General features: G+C 39.4%; 1 protein-coding gene across 5 annotated transcripts in view; it reads left to right on the top strand.

The window, feature by feature from the left end:
• CTTNBP2 (cortactin binding protein 2) overlaps positions 1 to 18,140 on the top strand; it is a 161,569-nt gene extending 143,429 nt beyond the window's left edge. For 4 of the 5 annotated variants that reach the window (XM_036905678.2, XM_036905680.2, XM_036905681.2 and 1 more), the window contains 9 exons: positions 241 to 393; positions 558 to 745; positions 3,890 to 4,068; positions 6,287 to 6,489; positions 6,833 to 7,018; positions 9,957 to 10,020; positions 11,953 to 12,085; positions 13,098 to 13,199; positions 17,037 to 18,140. In XM_036905678.2, coding sequence (XP_036761573.2) covers positions 241 to 393; positions 558 to 745; positions 3,890 to 4,068; positions 6,287 to 6,489; positions 6,833 to 7,018; positions 9,957 to 10,020; positions 11,953 to 12,085; positions 13,098 to 13,199; positions 17,037 to 17,276 — 1,448 coding nt within the window. In that variant the 3' untranslated portion in view covers positions 17,277 to 18,140. Of the gene's footprint in view, positions 1 to 240; positions 394 to 557; positions 746 to 3,889; positions 4,069 to 6,286; positions 6,490 to 6,832; positions 7,019 to 9,956; positions 10,021 to 11,952; positions 12,086 to 13,097; positions 13,200 to 17,036 lie in introns of those variants that run through there. The other variant, XM_036905679.2, reaches the window with a different exon arrangement.
• The last annotated feature ends 1,985 nt before the right edge of the window (positions 18,141 to 20,125 follow it).

Below are 20,125 nucleotides of genomic sequence, written 5' to 3'. Positions count from 1 at the left end.
GGTGGATGTTTGGGTTGGTTCCATTTGGGATCTGTTGAGAAGCTAGCGTTGATCATTGTATATGTGTATCTTCAACTGTATTAAAAATGACAAACTGTTTTCCAGAGTCCTTATACTCCCCCAGCAATTAAAGAGCATTCACATTGTGTCATCTTCCTATCTTCAGACTTTTAAAGTTTTGCCAATTCATACAGATTTTTGTAAAAGCCCTAACTCACTAAGTTTCGTTTCTGACTGCAGCTTGTCTGATCCCAGTGAAACAGTCTCTTGTTAACAAGAAAATCATCATCATCTTAGAGAATTTGGAAAGATCTTCATTGTCTGAATTATTGGGGGACTTTCTGGCACCTCTGGAAAATCGCAGCCCTGAAAGCCCCTGTACTTTTCAAAAAGGTAAAGATAGCGGCAAGACCTTGCAGGGAAACAAGCTTCTGTGAGATGATTCTCATCATTCTGTCCCCTGCAGTCTGATGTTCTTTTCTTTGACTTCTTTTACTTTGCATTTGTTGTATAATGTGGCCTGCTGAGGGTGGCCGGTTGCTTTCGGTTTGTTTTAGGAAACGGGACGTCAGAATGTTACTACTTTCACAAGAACTGCTTTCTGATGGGAACGCTGGCCAAGGCCTGTCTCCAGGGAGCCGACCTGCCGGTGCAGCAGCATTTCCGCTGGGTGCAGCTGCGCTGGGACGGCGAGCCCATGCAGGGCTTGCTGCGGCGGTCCCTGCGGAGGAAGGTCTTGAACAAGGTAACAGTCCACAGCTGCAGCCCGTCGCCGCGGAGGCGGGAGTCTGGACACCTGGGCCACGTGGTTATTAAGTTCTACTACTCAGAAACGGAAAATGTTTGGATATTCAAAGGTCAAATTAGATAATACATGTAAAACCCATAGCAGTTCCTATTTTTTAAAGAGAAAGGAAAGGCCAGTAGGGTTTACAGTTGTTGCTAACTGTTCTCCAGGGACCTCTCCAGGTTCTAACTGCTGTGGAAGGCTAGATTTGAAATTAATCACTTCTCTTAAGGAAGAGCTACTGCTTCCTTGGACCATCAAAATATTATCCGTCTACTCAAGCTACTTTTAATATATGACTCTTACACTTGTACTATAGTAAATATTAAATAGTCATGAAAAATTATTCTCTAACTTCTAGTAATTTTTTTCAGGATAATAAAATACTCTATTTTCTCCCCAATAACAAAATTAGTGCTGACCAAATCTAGTTAATTACTGTTTAGTATTTTTAAATCAAGCTAGTAACTGAGTGTCAAGACTGATTTGAAATAATAGAGCCCCATTTAGATTGGGTCATTCAAACCTACACAGTGAATCACACCTGGAAGATGGCATCTTCGTTGTGCAGCACAGTATTTCAAGCCACAGATAACACAACACCGCACTGTGAGCTACTTCACCAAAAGAGGCTTTTTCCGCTCACTTAACCAGATGTTGTGCAGTAGGAGTTGCTGCTGCCTCTCCAGCTCCTCCATCAGGTCAGGTCCCCAGGTCTTGGAAGGCTCTGGACCTCCCTTCAAGATCATAGGATGACTGCAGGGTTTCAGGCACCATGCCTTCACACGAACATGTTCAAAGGCTGGAAGCTGGGGGGTACAGGGGATGAGAGCTTTGGCTTTCTCAGTCTCCTTATCAGGGAGAAAAGCATCTTTTTCTGAAGCTCCCAGAAACATCAGACTTCCCTTTTCATTAACCAGAACTGGTTTTGTGTCCACTGCTCTGCTTCAGACCATTGCCAGACCTGCCTTCCCCAGAGGGAAGCTCTCCAGGTGCCTGAACAGACTTCTCTGTCGATTGTGTTAGTGTGCAAGAATGTGCATGTGGGTGTGCAGGGGCTCCAGGAAGAAAGGTCAGGTGGAATGACTTTGGTCAGTCATTGAACAGTGCCTGCCACTAGTGATTTGAATTTGTATCTGAAATTCCTAGATTTATCAGAGAAATCTTCTACCCCAAAAATCAGTTGACTGCTCATAAATCCATACTTCTGATCAAAGCACAGTCATAGTATGACCTCAGCCAGTGGGAAGAAAGGTGGAGTAAAGATGATCATAGATCTGTAGCTTTTCAAATTACTGATACTTGTGTTAACTTCATCATTATTAATATTCAAATATCTTTGCCAAAAACAACCCTTACATAATCACAAAAGACACCAGTTTTTTCCCCAAAGATTTAACTTTTTCAGAGCAGTTTTAGGTTTACAAAAAACTTGAGAGCGGGGTACACAGATTTCTGATAAACCCGCTGCTCCCACACATGTATCACGGCCCACATTACCAACATCACTCAGCAGAATGGTACATTTGCTACCAAGGATGCACAGATGTTGACACATCATAATCACCTGAAGGGAAAAACCCAGAACGATTCCTGAGTTTACATGTCATCCCTGTGCAGGGGCCATGCTAATCTCTAACAGGTACCAGGTTCATATGTAGATGTGGCACTATTTCAGGTAAAATGTACCTCCCCCTACCCCCAGCTCTCTGGTAAAACATGGTTTGAAAAGGACTGAGATTGTTTTGAAAGATCCAAGCTTCCAGGTCTATCATTTTTTCCATTGTGTTTAAGAATGGGAATTTGGGGTGTGCTGTGAAGAATAGGCAGTGGGGAGAGGGTAATGCCTTTCATTTATCAAGAGTCACTGCAAGTCAGTTAATAAAACAAACTCTTGGGGCAAGTATACAAGGGGAATGAATGGCTCCTATAAAACATCAGAAATCTTGTAACTGCAGAACAGAACCAAGCCTAAGGGGGCTCTTAGAATCACACTGGATCCCAGTTTCTTCTTACAATTCCTGAAGGGGAGTTAAGTAAACAGACCTTCTTTCTAGTATTTAGCACAAAATAATTATACTTTTATTAATAGGAAATATTCAACTATCACTAAAAAAAACTCAACTATCATTAATTATAGTACATGATCTCATTCTTGCTGGAAGAATATTAGAGAAAGTAAAAGAAATTTAATGATTGTTCCTCTTTTGAAGATAAGGGCCGTCATAACAGACCCCAGGGCCTTAAGGAACACAGTGATACCATTTGAACAGAGCTGCCAGTATCACTGAAGCAGTCTTCTGTTTTTACTTGGCCAAATTATATCCCTTCATTTAGGACATACTGACATTCACAGATTGTCTCCAGTCTTAACATCACAATTATCTGAAGGATATTTCTAATGGTAAATAAATTTTTATACTTTTGTGAACCATCTGTACTACCAAAATGGGACTTGATTTTATAAAATATAATTCTGAAAAAGAATTGCTCCCATCAAACCATGCATTGGATACAGTATTATTTAAATTTTATACATTTTAAAATTTAAAAATAGATATTTTTATGCCAGTAGAGCTCTGTACATTTTGATGAACTTATTAGCATTTTAGCTGAGGCATTCCTCCTAGGGAAATTAAAATTAATACAAGGTGAACATGCCACAGATCCAGATGAACCATCTTACCACATACCCAAAATATTGAAATATTTAATGTCATTTTTTATTTCATTAGTTCAAGCTCCTTTTTTGGACACCTAGTATTTGCAAGGCCCTGTGAAGTGCTCTATGTACATGTGAATGATGATTTCTTCCAGAATTAATGATTAAGAATCATCATGCAAGAGTTCTTCTCCTACTCACTGCTCTGTTGTATCTGAACTCCTTGTTTCATGGACTAGGCTACAGATCAGTATCTCATACTAACACACAGTAGCTAGTCCACCCTGAGCCACCTCCAAGCAAAGGTACAATCAGATGCAGATACATTTTTGTTTTGTAGTCTTAAATTGTTTTATTTTTCATTTTGGACTGTTAAAAACAAAAGGAAATGCAGCATTCATCTAAGTCAACACCTGTGTTCCACTTGCCTGTCTCTCCAGTTCAGAGGCCAGGTGCCCTCTCCCTGCGATCCTGTGTGCAAGATAGTCGACTGGGCACTGGCTGTGTGGCGCCAGCTCAACTCCTGCCTGGCCCGCTTGGGCACACCAGAAGCACTTCTTGGACCAAAGTATTTCCTCTCCTGTCCTGTTGTCCCAGGACATGCCCAAGCAACGGTGAAGTGAGTGTCATTTCTCCTTATTTGCCTATTTAAAATGGAGCTGTGGCCAATTTAGGATGTTTGAGAGTGAGAATGTTGGAGGGGCTCCCTGTGCCCGCTCCTGCCACCAGTGTGGAGGGTCAGAGCTCTGGTTCCTGTCAGAGGACCTGCAGGACTTGGCTGTTGGATGGTGGCTTCTAAGGAAACTATTTTGTATGAAGTACTAGATGGCAGTTTCCCTCTGTTACACAACTCTCATCTAGGGGTGCGGCCTGCTGTGCAGTGCCTCCTGGGGAAGGCCCACATGAGAAATTCAGTCAGGTATCCTGTAACCGAAACAAACTGAAACCTAACGTTGTACTGATGAATTAAGAAGCATTCTCCTTCGTTAATGAGACTTATATGCTTACTATGTTTTCCTGTGTAGCAGCTTATGAGAACAGACATATAAACAATAAGGTTAATGAAATAGAAAATCAGGAGAAAATGGAAAGGAGGAAAAAAATCATGACCCAGCATAGTAAAGGTGCTGTGATTAGCTGTTAGCTTGGATTCTGCACTTGCTGGCATTCTGGGCAGAAATCTATTCTGGAAAGCAGGGGATGCAGGTAATACATCTCTGTTGTAAGACAGTCAATTTAATAACAGCCAACTGGAGGGAAAGGAGGAATTACTGTATTAAAATATACATTTATTGCTAAAGAGCAGAAATACATTTATTCATAAAATTATCCCATTTTTTATCCATTAAATGTAAGCCTTTTGCACAAAGTCTAAAGCTTCTTAGGAGCTTGTTTTGGCCTTTCCTATATGGAGCACAATTACTGTCAAGAAATGTAGAGGCTCTGTCATTTGTACACTATTTGCAAGCCAACAAGCTAGCCTACCATAGACGTGGGATGCAGGCTCAGCGGCCAGGGACTTCAGCACTCAGCACCTTCCCAGCCTGAGCTGCACACGGGTTGGTTCCCCTCCCTGCTCAGGGCCTAAGGGACAGGACACCACAGCCCAGAGGGAGGCTGGCCTTGTGTCACAGCTGCAGAACACTGAGCGGGGGAATCCGCCAGTTTTCTAAAGGGGGTGCTAGCAAACCTGCCCACCCTTTGCCCTGGAAGGAGACATTACTTTCATTATCCTGGTCAGGAAACAACTCTGCCCTCTGCTGTAGAAGGACACACTCTCTCTATCTTCCAAGACTGCTACACTGACACCTTTGACAAGACAGTCGGACTGACACAAGATGGGCAGAAATGCTATGGAGAATTGTCTCCAACAGCCATATTAAGGAGCTGCTATTTATTTTTTACCAAAGCTGTATCATCTTTACCCCTTTAGGAGTAACTAGCAAGTCTGACCCATGTTAGAGAATGCCTGATTTTTGCTTATTGTATTTTTTTTCTTGAATTACATGTCAGTCAACAAGTAAGCTTATGATAGGGATGCTTGACACATGGATAGAAGTTTTAACATTCTTAAAAGGCTTATGCCAATGTCTAAAAGCTTTGAAAACTTCCCTCTTCTGGGAGATGTGGTTTTGTCTCTATAGGCTTTAATCATATTAAATTTTAAATGCTGCAACAAAGTATAGTCTTTATTGAAGGAATTGTTAGTGGTATTAGGTGCTCCAAAGCTGGGCTAAAGTCCCACTGCTAACGCTATTAATGCAGAGTCCCCCTCAGGGGCCAGCTGGTTGACCCCATCTTTTCTCTGTAGGCCTCAGCCCACTCCCTTGCAGATACTTGAGCCCTGTCTTGGGACCGGCAGAATTGATTTGCCAGCCGTTATAATTGCTAGATGTATTCCAATTTGAGAAATGTTAAAATACAGTATGTGTGTGTCATATTAAGGAAAATAGCAAATAAGTTTAATCTATTTAGACACAGACTTCAGGAAATCTCTTTTCCAGACTTCTTTTTGTCTGTATTTATCTTCCTTCCAATGTATTTTATTCATGCATTTGTTCAGCACCCACTCAAGTATTGATTGACTCCTGCTTTCTACGATCTTATAAAGTAAAAAAACACATAAGCAGTGTGTTTAACTTGAAATACGTTGTATTTTTGAAGCAAAGTCAAACTACTTGGGTATTGGATAATCTCACTGATTTTTGCAACTACCTGGGAAAAGTGGCATCTCTATAGAAACACGTAGGCTTTTTCCATGGTTTGTGAGCCCGTCCCATGTCAAGTGCTATGTCATTTGCAAGAAGCCCTGTCCTAACTGTGAACCCTCTTGCAAGGTGGATGTCTCAGCTGTGGAATGCTGTCATCGCACCCAGAGTACAAGAAGCAATATTGTCAAGAGCCTCTGTGAAAAGACAACCTGGCCTTAGGCTGACAACTAAAAAACACCCTAGCCAAGGGCAGCAGGCTGTGGTTAAAGCTGCTCTCAGCATCTTACTTAATAAAGCTGTTCTGCATGGCTGTCCCCTCCAGAGAGCAGGTATGTGGGTGTGTGTTGCGAGGAGAGGAAATTCAAGCTCTTATGTAATACCTGTTTGAATTTATTGTTAGGGAGCTCTCTTTTCTCTCTTTGTAACTAGAGAAATTATCTGAACATTAAGACATTTTACACCATTGCTCCAAACTCTGTTTTTAAATTATTGGCCCATGTTTAAATTCCAGACCTCCAAATAAAGTTTGTTCATAGGACTCTCTTCTTGAGTACTAAGGAAGCCTGTGATTTTGAAGAGTCTATTTCTTTGAGAATTGGAAATGTGGTATTTTGCTTGACTATAAAATTACATTGTCATTGTCGTCCTTTTGGCAAAACCATGTCATTTCAGAGCTAGACCAACACACGGCTGATTTCAAAGGAGGAAGTTTCCCTTTATCCATAGTTTCAAATTACAGCAGTTGTAGCAAGAAAAAAGGAGAGAGTGGTGCCTGGAGAAAGGTGAGCACCAGTCCTCGCAAGAAGTCTGGTCGTTTCTCTTCACCCACCTGGAATAAGCCAGACCAGGTTGAAGAAGGTAAGGGAGGCGGGCATGCCACCTCGAAGTAAGTGGGCATTCATGATGTGCTTTCTGAATGCAAATGTCCTTTTATCACTATGTAGTCAACAACATTCTGAGTATTTTGATGCACATTCTCATAGAATAAACATCGATGTGGTAGGTACATTTCCAAAAATATTTGGGAGTCCCCCCCACACCTGAAAAATAATCTTTCATACTAGAATTCTGAACGGAATGTTTGGCATGCTAAGTGAGCCCTCATTCTTTGTGGCATCCCCAGTTACATTTATGGAATATACTAACTGCACTTCAGCTTATCACTCCTTTTATGGGTCATCCCTAAACCAGCCTTAAGGCCTTTATGAGTGAATCAGTTGTACATGTTTCTTTTTCATACATGGGTGTACTCTGTGCCAGGTTCTGTCCTAGACATTGGGAAGAGAGGGGGCAAACCAAGAATCTGTCCATAGCGTTAACACTCCAGGAAACCAAGCAAATTTTATATAATGGGGTGTCATATGTAAGTTTCACCTGGCACTAGACTTACTCTTTTGGCTTCAATAATAGAACAATCAGCAATTATTACAGATCATAAATGTCCTCCCTAATGGAAATGCCTATTTGAGTAAGAAGGAAAAAAACATTCCAACCTCATATGCACTGCAGGTTTCTGCTACATGTAATTCATCTTAGGTCTTCTGGAGCCCCTCCCAACATAATATGCTTTTATGCCAACCTTAGAATACTTGGTTTGCTAAATTAAGAGGCTATGATGCTTAAAACATAAAATATCATTTCCGTTCATGAATATATTTTCATACTAAAATTTCTATTAGAAGTTAATAAAATACAAGCTTAATATTTTCTTTCTACCATATTCATACATACCAGAGTTTTGTAATTACTCCAAGTGTGTATATTCAAATTGTGACCACCTTTTTTAAATGACTGAAGAGTCACTGAATATAACAGGATAGATTCTGATCCCAAGAACTTGCCATTACAGCTCAAAGTTAGAGTGATTCAGGGAATAAAACCCCCCAAGACAACATAGAGACTCCCTGGATGACTTCCTGTAGCAAGGATCTTACCTTTCTCTGTTTATTCCTTTACAGTATGTAAAAGAGCTCTAAGATGGGGACTATCATCTCTGAGGTTTGGAAGCCCTTGGCTGTGTGCTCCAAATTCTCTCTTCTGGAAACACAGGGTTCCACAATCCATGCCATATTTTTGTTTCTCATGCTGTTTTCTCCAGCTCATGACACTTTAATCCTGTGGTCCATGAGCACCTCGGTTACTGGACACCCATCCAGGCTCTTATTTCCAAGTTTATTACAATTTCTATAGCATTTGAGACCAGCTTGTTTCTTGAGCTAAATAATCACCTAAACAATAAGCATTGCCAATATGTACTTTAGAGTTGATGTAAACAAAATGAATATGAATTTAAAGTAGTATTATGGAAATAAGTCTCAGAAAAGTATATTCTGCAAAGTATTAAAAAGAAAAAGGTGAATTATAAATTATTTAAAAATAAATAATTTTATAGTTTTAGAACTATTTGACTTATATTTGAAACCTTATTTAAAAGTGTAAGCTATAGTTGGCAATTTTATTAATCTGACTTCAACATAGAGATGTATTTATATAATCTAAAACTAACATTTATAAAATATATTTTTATTAAATCTAAAGCTAATTTTACAAAGCAAAATTAATGAGCCAGTGGTTACATGAATGAAGCACTGATCAGGTAGACAAAAACTGACATACCTCTCTGGTAATTTAAAATTTTTTTTTCCAATAATTGCATTTGATTTAAATGATTACATTTGGGTTAGTTGTGGGTGTTTTTTTGACACCATTGTTAAGAAAACTAGGAACCCATTGGATTCTATGCAGGTCACTCTGGAAGGTCATAAAGTTTGATACAGACACACACACCCTTTCCTTCCTGATCTAAAACAAAAGCTGTGATGTCAGGTCACAGGGTTCTGCTTCTGGAAGGCAATGCCCAAGGCTGGGAGCTTATATGGTAATAAGGAAAGTCATTGGTCAACACTTTTTGACAAAAATCACAAAAGTATGGGAAAAAAGCTAACACCGCGATTGTCTCTGATGATCTACTTTTAATAAGGATATGTCCTCAAATATATGTACTTTTAAAAATCATTCTTTAGAGATAATTTGTGTAAGCAGAATTCGTACAACTTAAGAACTGACTCAGAAGCAACGAAGCATTATAATGAACTCATAAAATTTAGAGTATTATGAAAACAGACATTTTATTGGAGTCTAAAATGGTTTATTACAAACTTTTTTGATCCTAGCAAACCATGAGAAATACATTTCACACCATGACCAGTACACAAAAACCTATACATTTGTGTCTGTAACTGATCCAAATTTATATATTTCCTGCAAGCAAGGCAAGCTGACATTTTCTAGGTTTTTTTTGGATACCATTCTATTCTGCATAATGCAAAGCAATTAAAAGTTAAATTTCTACTAATACACTACCACTGCACTACCACCACGCACACGAATGCATACCAGGGTCCTCACATCCAAAACCTGCACTTGATCTGTGTGCTCGGTGACATTGGAACAAGGCAGATATTTAAAGTACTTTGAGAATAAAAGGGCCTTGGCTAGTGAGAAGAGGAGCCACTGATAAAAGTAAACCTCAGGATTCCAGGTGATGGCAGGTGCACTGACTTCAGCCATAAATATACCTAAGGAGCTGGCTGTTCTCACACCTTCCCACACAGCCTGTGCAGGAAGCTGCATCGACAGCCACAGCCCTGAGGAAAAGCTCCTCAAAAGATGGACTCAATCCCAAAACAGTAAGTGCAGAAGAGTCCATCCATGGCCAGTTTCTTTTAAATACAGAGTTCAAGATGCACAGGGACCATGATTCATTCTATTGAAAATCATTATTTTCCTTCAACAGATATCAAAAATAAGACTTTATCCGAGCTGAATTGTAATAGGAATGCTTCTCTGTCAAAACAAAAGTAAGTTGCCCTTTCAGATGTAACTCATTACAAAGAGTACATGTTCTCCTCATTTGTACAGCTATTTAGGCTGCTAATATATTTTTTAAGAAAGCAGTAGAGGTAATTTAAATGCTAGTATGAAACTGAAATCTAGTAATATGTAGGGGTAGAAAGTTTTCCCTTCTAGGTTATTTGGCTGATCTAAAATCAAATGGATATAAGGCAGGAGAAAAATTAATTTAATATGTACAGGAGCCCCAGAGGCTTATGTGCCCGCCTGAGCTAAGGAATGGGGTGTGGGCCTGGGGCTGCAGAGGGGAGAAGGGCAATTCCCAGCATGACAAGAGCAAATGTTTGGTAATTAGATGTTTGTCCTGCTATACAGATAGGGCTTTCAGGTAAAATTTTAGCTCTTTTTCTGGGCCAGGTCCCCTACTAAATTCTTTTAGGTAGTTATGGAAGAGGTAAATATTTTTCTTGAGTCTGTTGGGTCTTGATTGACTTCAGCTTAAAATAATTCACATGCCAAAGTGGTACGTTCTGCTCCCTCTTCAAATGAAATTTAAAAAACTGTTCCTTAAACTTAGTATAACTCCACATAAAGGCTGTTTTGCTTTCAGCTTTCAGTGTGTTGAAAAGGTTAGAAGTATTATTGGCTTCATTTTTTTAATCAAACTCAATAATTACATCCTCCCTGCTATCTGAAAGTAGATCATTCCTATGAAACCTTTCACAATCAAAATGGTGTAAAGCAAAGAAGCAATTATTGTCAATTTATATGGAAAGATTTTTAGGTATTCCCAGAACCAAACACATAACCTCTCTTAGGCTTTTCTGATACCTTAGGACACATCTTGCTACCAGATGCACAAACTGAATTGAGATAAAGCACAGATGCTCCCACAGGTCCAAGCTAGGGTGGCTTGAGGCTGAGTTTCTGGGGAAGGAGCTTGATGGGTACTCTTGCCGCTGTAGGGGCTCCTTGAGAAACAAACAGCACTGTTCTCACTTTCCCCCCTTTCTTGTAAAGGTGAAAATCCTCTTTGGATTTCTTTTGGTTCAAAAACAGGTACTAATAATGTAGGTCTTTGGTAAAAGAAAAGTGGCATAATGTAAACTTTTGAAAAGCAGGGATATCTGTATTATTAATGCATTTGACATAAAGATATTGTAAAATCCTGCATTTGTCAACTTCTAAACAAGCTTTAGATATGACTTATTTTTTTCAGTGCTAGGTGTATGGAAACAGCATGACTTACTTGCACTTAAGTGCTAAATATTTAAAGTGATATGTTTCTTATATAGCTTCTAGGAAATTGTTAATTATTTCAGCTTACAAATTTTGAGGTAGAAAGGATGATTGGTTAATTATACAATAGAAATGTTTGGGCAATTTGTTGATGGCTCCCCATTGTAGCCCAGTAAGTTGTGTGCCCTGTTACTTGGCAGGTAACATTTAGGCCCTGTCTGATGGTTTACAGAATAACAGGAGTGGGAAGGCTGGAGAGAGACAGTGCATCACATGCTTCTTTCTGCCAGGCCCTTAGAAGTGTGACACGCAGCAGCCTATATAATTTTCCCAGTAACTCTGTAACGTAGACTGAAGGATTCCATTACAGAAAAGGGAACCCAGAAACTTGAGGTGTTAAGGAGACACACAAAAAACCCCGACCCATGGCCATCCTACTAATAATGGTAGAGCCAAACTGGAAATGCATATTTGTGCCATTATACCACACTGCCTCCCTACTACAGTGCTTAGGGTCTTAATTTTATCTAACTTTAGAGACAGAGAAGAAAAGGGAATAGTAAGGAGACTGGAATGTTGTTAAGTCCAAATGGATTTCTTTGTGAATAAAATTGTATCCTATTGAGAATTTTGAGTGGGAGTTACCAAAATCTTATGAGAATGAATGGTTGCATTAAATGACATTTTGAACTTCATGTTAGATCTTTAGAGAATGATCTGTCATTGACGTTGAATTTGGATCAAAGACTCTCTCTGGGTTCAGATGATGAAACAGACCTTGTCAAGGAACTTGAGAGTATGTGCTCCAGCAAGTCTGAATCTGACATAAGCAAGGTAAGCAGTATGACTGGGGAGGACATGGACCGTTCCGCCCAACAGCAGAGAGGCTTCCTAGGACCATATCGTAATACCCATACCCTGAGAGAATTATCTTGCTTAGAAAAGCCCTTTCTTCCGAAACATCACTTATAATAATAAGGAAGTTCTACTCAGTACAGCTTCCAATTTCCAAACTCTTCCAAAAGACCTGACATTAAAATTGCCTGTTAGTTGCATGAGTACAAATCACAGCACCACATTCAGGCAGCATTTGCGTAAGTCTCAGTTTGTTTCCTCAGGCTTTTTTCCTTTCTCTTCTCCTAACATTGGCATGAAAATCACCTATCATAAGAGAATTCTGCAGCAGACTCATGTGATAGAGCAAGAGCAATAACTTTCCTTACAAATAAGAACAAAATCTAGCCTGTATGATGCATGTCTTGTCTGTAGGCTTTGAAAATGGAAATCGGTGACACAAACTCTCAAAGCATTAATAATCCACATCAAATTCAACCTGTTTTGGCATTCTGATATTTGCAGCAAATTTCACCCAACTTCCTTCACAAATGTCTTTTACTTGAATGGGAGGATGAGAAAGTAGTTATACTGCATGGGTTCCACTGACTCAGCTGTTCCATGTGAACAGTCATAATCTCTAGGACAGAGCACAAGTGACTATCTTATTTAACCTTGCTGGAAGTGAACTGAAAGACTTATCCACTGGAAAAATAAGGTGATTAAAATCTTGCAAATTGTACATCCTTTCTTTCCTTGCCAAGTGATTATTTTTTCTCTAGGGCTCATCTGGTTGGCCTCTGGTGACTTTTTTAATAGATTTGCCTCCTTTAGAGACTATTCCTTATGCATTTTCTGTTAGTTTCATGTGAAAGCTTCAAGCCGTTCGAGTGAACAGTACAGGGTATGGGGTATGTTCTGAGGGCTGGGGAAGAAGAGAAAGATAACACCTGTGCTGTGGTTTTTCCATAGGAACTTTAAACTGTGCCTTGATAAACTGTATATTTTCCAGATTGCTGATGTCAGGGATGATTTAAGGAGGTTTGATAGTGCAGAGAACAGCCCTGCATTTTCAGCAACTGTTAATAATCCAAGAAAGCCAGTGTCACAAAAGGTAAGTGCCCATTTCCCCCCAAAATGGGACCAAAAAGAGGATTGCTTTGGAATGGACTTCACAAATCTATTTCAGTGTGCATCACAAAGTTATTTTTAAACCAGTCATGAAAATGGTTCATGATTACTGTTTGGATAGTAGCTTGAAAAAATGACATGGAAAAAAGCATTTATCCTTCTGTTTGAAACCTAACATTCTATCGTTCCTGTATGCCAAAACTAGCAACAATGTAACATCTGCCTTCCTGGTTGTTTCATTTTAAAAAGCATTGTTTTTCATTTGAGAACTTTTAAGATTTCTTGCAGTTTTGAATTTTTGAGTTAATTATAGCAAACGGTTGAGTGTCCTAAAGGTCTTTTACATGTTTAATAAAAAGATCTCATTTTTAGTTTAGTTGCTTAACTTGCCTAACATACATCATGTTTTAGTCAGATTTTCCTTAAAAAACAAATCAATATCAAATAAAAGATCCAGCATTTCAATATCAACCTCTTAAATAGAAATATTCAACTCTGACTGGTTAATACATGCCAAGAGATAGCCCACCCAGCATGGTACTCCTGTGTGAACAGAAACAGTAAAACTACTTCTTACCAGTAGTTATTCTGTGTGGATGCAGATTTCCTAGAGGCATCTGTAAGATGTGGTTTGTTGACCAAACCTTGTCGATCCCGTTCTCACCCACTGCGAGGATCTGTGTGAGGAGTGCAGAGAGCAGGATTAGAAAGTGAACATGGTGAGACTATTAAAGGATTCATCCTTATCTGATCGCCTGGCAGACCTGAGCCCGACGGCCCCCGCGCTCTCATTGCTTCCTTAGGCTTCAGTCCTGATTAGTTATATGTGAAACTATGTGAGTGCATGTGTTGGAGGAAGAAGGGAGAGGGAGGGAGGACTGGCAGGGCTGAGATCCCGACGAAAACATGCATAAGCTGGTCTGTGAAGCAGAGCACACCCTTCTAGCTCCCTCCACCACTGGGTCTGCTTTTTTCTTGCAGTTGCAGACAGTTTAGGAGCACGTAGTGACCTGGGGGTCCCTCAGCTTTGATTCAGAGTGTATCTCTGGGCTCCAGGACCACTCTTTAGGATTGTTTGAGGAGCAGTCAGTAACAGGGCCCTGAGGGTCTGGGAAGAGGGAAAGATGAGCCACTATTTCTCCACAGGGCCGAGTCACTTCCTATCTAAAAGTGTTGGCGTCGTGACTGGCTGCTGTTATTTAAATGTCTAATGGAAACACGGTGTTGTACCCTCCTTCCCTGTGACATGGCCATATTGGGTTGCTACAATAAGGTACTGTCCATAAAAAAATAGTACTGAAAGTGGGTAAGGTCTGGGCAGCTCAGGACAGCCTTGTTTTATAAAGGACCTTTAAAAAAATGGGTTTATACTCTCTGGGCTCCTATGAAAGAACCATGTGGTTGTTTAAATGTGTGGTTTGGTATGGCTATTAGGTCAGCTGCCTCCTACTTTTCTCTTTCTTGTCCCCCTGAACACCTTTGGAGGGACTATTTTCCAGCGGGTGGAAGATGTTTTTCTCAGAATCTACCAGCAGAGGGCAAGATAACACTCAACTTCAGAAAGCCTGGCAGGCTCATTCCTCTTCTGTCCTGAAAACCACAGCTAGCGTTTCTTGGTGAGGGTCCCAGTTTCTTATGTTATCTGGAAGTAATTCCCTTTAGAAGTAAGAGCTCTCTGGGTTAGCTGAAATCACTTTCCCCTCATCACTTGCTACAGTGTTAACTCCATTTATTATTAGCAGCCAGCCTTCTAAATTAATCCCCCTAAAGCAAAAATTCTCATCTGGGGCTGCATAATGAAATCCACTTGAGGAATTTTTTTTTTCTAGTACCTGGACCACATCCTCTAGAACTTCTGATATAATTGGTCTGAGGTGAAACCTGGACATAAGGGTTTTTAACAGCTCGCTGGTGACTCTCATGTGCATCTAGGCTTAGACCCACTGCTCTAAAACAGAGCTTTGCTCTGTCATTTTCCTAATTTTGTACCTCATTTCTTTCTGAATGTGTCTTTAGAGAGGTTGCTATACCTTCATGTAACTTATTTTTACACGTACTTCCCTAGTTCCACACCATACTGCACCTCCCCATGCCTGTCTTCACCCTTTCTCCTTCCCACCAAACCCTGCTCTTTATCTGTCGCAGGCCTACCACGACCTTAAAGATCCAGCTCCCCTATAGTGTTTTTCTTTATTTTCTGCCCCCAACTTTCCATCTAGAGAGCAGATATTATCCTCTTAGCTTCTAGCAGATGCTCCATGTTGAGTGAATGAATAGCTATGATTTAACTATATTTCTTGAAGACTAACAATTAAAACTTACTTTAAGGGCCATGCCTTTCTATACAAATGAGAGGTGTTATGTTTAATGAAACTTGTAGCCTAGGAAGCATTAAACACCTTAACTTGCCTAGTCCCAGGCTCTGGTACTTCTTAGCTTCAGGGAACACACCTCAAAGCCAGTGTTTGGCTGCCAGAGTATCAGGAGCATCACTCACCGGCATTATTCTCACACTCCCAGCCCTGAGTTGAAGTGTGATTCTCCACGCCTCCAGGCACAGCCTCAACACCCCAATCATATTTTTAGCTGTTGTGGGTACTCCATCTCACATAGATGCTTCCTGCCTTACACCATAAACATGTCCTTGCCTTCATGATGCAGACAAAAGGGCAGAGTAGCAAAGAACGCACTGTGTGTCACCTTTCCTATATCTGAGCCTTGGCCCTACCCCTTGGATTTCCAAAGGGAAGTCAAAGATCATGGCAAAATTATTTAGAGTTGTACAGAATCTCTGAGGGGGAAGGTGGATCTGTCAACTACCTGTTACCATTATTACAGGCCATGTCATCTAGATATTTAGTATGTATTGAATTTTCTGGTTTTAGACCAGAGCACAAGTTGGGATGGGCCTTACTAGGCCCATGGCTGAGTCCCATTTTGCAGATTTAGGAAATACCCAGGAGCGTGCATGTGAAGCGGAACAGTTACTTTCCATTAAAAGCCATATTAAGTATATACATGTTAAATTTCAGTTTTACATCTTTCTCTCAATGGTTATAGTGCTGTTTGATTACTTTTAAAAAGAGGTAAAAATCATGAATGCCAACTAGTTCAGAGGCCGCTGGAGTAGCTCACTTAATAGGCCTCACTCCGTGTTTGCTAGGAGGCAGAATTTAACACAATAGAGGAGAAAACACCTTGAGGTCTTGTCCCAAACTCATCATTCTGTGGGCAAATCGTCTTACCTCTCCAATTACAGACGATCTTAAGCCACCTAGTCATAGAATAGCAGCACAGGAGCCTTAATTCACTAGAATACAAGCTTTGTTAGAGCATGAATGTTTCTGTTTTCTGCTGTAGATCAAGCACCTATATCAGCAGTCACCTTGTCATTAAATGCTCAAAAATACTTGTTGAGCAACAGACGAGTTTATAGATGTGATAGCAGAAAAGAAAGGTGACTCACCCAAGGTGAAGCAGTTGATAAGTAACTGGTTGGACTCCTCCTGTCTGTGATTCCCTTGTGCACAGGACCCTGTGAGGCCCCTGTGGGTGGGATCGCAGGCTGTCGGGCACGCGGTTCACTGACTCCTGTGCTCAGCACTCTGGTCACACCATGAACAGCCTAATGAGAATCAGACAGTTGGTTTATAGGAAGTCAGCTTATCCCCCCATTGTCTTCCATTTGGGTTTTATGAGAACTGCATCTAGGGAGAAGCACCTACTCTCCTGCTCAGACAGAAAAGGAGGAGTTCGAATGGTCCCAGAAGCCTGTGGCACGTCAAGTGTGACAAAGTTCTTTGTCTCTCCTGTCTTACAGGAGGTGCGTCCTCTCAGCAGCTATCAAAACGCCAAATGCAGCAACAGTAAATCAAAGCCTGAGTTGGGTACTTCAAGAGTTAAATCTTTTCTTCCTGTTCCTAGAAGTAAAGTCACCCAGTGTTCCCAGAACACCAAATGCAGCAGCAGTAATACAAGGCAAACAGAAATAAACAACAATGTGAAAGAAGAGATTTGGAACTTACACAAAAATGAAAAAGTAGAAAAACCTAACAAATAGGCCTGCCTAGACAAAATTCTCACTCATAACTTCTGTATATATCACACAGAAACCAAGAACAGCAAGATGTAAATACCTTTAAAAGAATAAAATGTTATCACTGTAATAAAAAAGTATGAGTGCGGGACCACTATTCAGTTTTTTGTAAAGAATGTATTTATAACCAACTTTTCTTCCCCCAATCTGTAGGATTGAACTTCAATACCAAGAAGCTATGCCACCTTTTCAAGTAGTTTTATAATAGAAATACTGTAATAGTTTTAATCAACATGTTCAGGGGTATTAAAGAAGAACTGTCCATGTACTGTATATCTATATATATGTACATATGTATACTTAACAAAGTCCATGAATACTGTATACTACATGTTACAAGATGTGTACAACATAGGCTTAGATAACATTTGCCATTTTAAATGGTGACCATAATTTTATGTTCACTTTATGAGGAATGACTAAAATGGGGCAATAAATCATTTCTAAACAGTTACTTTCCATTAAAAGCCATATTAAGTATTTTGCCTGTTAAATTCTAGTTTTACATTTTAAATCTTTTAATAGCTACATTGCTGACTGGTTGCATCATGTATATTTATGCTTATGAGTGTCAATCATGACTCCTTTAGAATATGAAATTATATAATGCAATAAAGTGTATCTTTCTTACAAAAGTTTTGTACTTAAGTGGACATAGAAAACAATTGTAAATGATTTAATAAGTTAATTCAGAATTAACACCCTCTTCAATTCTAGTAGCACAACTATTTTCTAGAACTCTTTCTTCTAAAATTACTAATGAAATTACTTATACAACTCAAAAAGTTTAATGCGTTGATGCCAATAAAATATTGAATTAATGAATAACTTTGCTGTAGTTTCTATTTACAGCTCTTAGTTTATCCATGCAACAGATATTTGTGTTCAATTTAGGGATATTCATAAGCCACATCTTCTACATCTTCCATGTTGGTATTTCATTAGCTGTTCACAGAAAGAGCCACTGTTAGAAAGTATTAGATCATTAGCTTAAATGAACATTTAAGTAGAGCTCTAGAAATTAGATGATCACTGAACAAAGCATCTCTTCTTGCATACTTTTTTTAAGAAAATAAAAGTATGACTTTATACGAAGAACTCATTGACTTGTCTAGGCATATTGAAAGCCCTTTCTTGGACAGAATGGTTATTTACATTGGAGTAAACTTTACAAAAATGTCTGCAAGTATCTTTAAAAAAGATGTAGTGAAGATTATTCTCTCAGGGAAGAACTCAGTCCCAACACTAGACAGCATTCTGCTCAAGCTTCATCTCTGCAAGGCAGAAGGGGTTACAGAGTTCTGACTGCATGCCCAGGGAAGTGTGTGGTGAGATGGGAGAGCCAGAGCAAAGGACAGAGGCTGGGTGGAAGGAGAGGCTGCTGGAAGTAGTCTTAGACTTGAACACAACTCCTATGAGCTGGACTCAAATTCTTGGTGCCCTGGTGGTATATGATACTCGCAAGTGTTTTCACAAAAATCACTATCTTGGGAACAAAACCGAATGCTCTCAAAATCATAGACCATCATACTGAGATTCAAGTGACTCCAATGTGTTTCCTCCTGCTTAGATTATTTCCACTTAGTGATAAGGCATTTTATAGTAGCAACGTTGCTGAAGCTAAATATCCCATGAGTATACTCAAAGACCAGAGAAACAAAACCAAATTTGGAATGCATTATTAAGATGACCTATAGTAACCCATCCATGTAGCTTTATTTGTCAGTAAATTCAAATGTATAATTTTTATAATTGGATGGCAGACAGCAAGCTATCTAAATAGAGCATTTAGAACAGCAGCTTCCAAAATACAGGTAGAGACATACTAATGGGTCATTATGCCAGTTTATTGAGTCACAACTAGCAGTTTTTAAAAATAGTGTCAGAGTAGATCACAGCTGATAATAACTGTGAAGCTCTGTGTCAATTATGTAGATGTATGCATGCATGTACTGGGTTGTACTGTAAAGCCTAATTCTGTGGGTCATGGCCAAAAATCTTTGAAAGTCAATACCACATCAGGGAATCTAGTGGTGGGTAGGGGTTCTTTGGGGGTAAAAAGGTCCTTGGAGATAAATTAATTAATTGGAGCCAAATTAAGCACTGCCATTTATTAGTTGTGCTAAGGCAAGCTACTTAATCTCTTTGATCCAGTTTTCTCAGTAGTAAAATAAGACCATGCTAACACAAGTTGTCCTTGAGCATTAAATGAGATAACACAATAAAGTGTTCCTAGTTACCTCCCCTATTCATAAAGTAAGTAGTGCATCTCAGAGTTCTTTGTGGCATTGCAACATCTTTCAAAGCATAATCAATTCACAAATACTGGCAGCTATATTATGAGCATCAGATTTTAAATTATAGGTATATGAAACAACTAATTGGTAGAAACATCTAATTGGAAATTAGTAACTATAAAACTAACAATTTCCAGTTTCATGTTATGTTAGATTGATACATTTTGCAGGTGCTTACATAAAAGGGAAAACAAGTAGATACTTCCCAGAATCTCATTATTAATAAGGAAAATTAGCCAATTTTGATAGACAAGGTAAATTTTCACAACTATAATGTTTTCCTGTGTGTAGTTAATACTTAATGAAAATTAAACTCAGTTGACTAGACCTAGCCATCGCCTGATTTAGGCACCTATTGTTAACTATGACCCATTACAGAAAAGTCACTCTGAAGCTATGTGATGGTTTCTGAATTCTATTCCACCCCTTTTGCAAGATCTCAGAGAACATCCCACAAGGGTTAAAGGAGTAATTTAATGAATAGATATTCTCTCTTAGTTTGGTTTTTACCATGAA

The sequence above is a fragment of the Manis pentadactyla genome, chromosome 7 (assembly GCF_030020395.1).
Source record: "Manis pentadactyla isolate mManPen7 chromosome 7, mManPen7.hap1, whole genome shotgun sequence".
NCBI classification, from domain to species: Eukaryota; Metazoa; Chordata; class Mammalia; order Pholidota; family Manidae; genus Manis; species Manis pentadactyla.
This window is presented reverse-complemented; position numbering and strand designations above follow the sequence as displayed.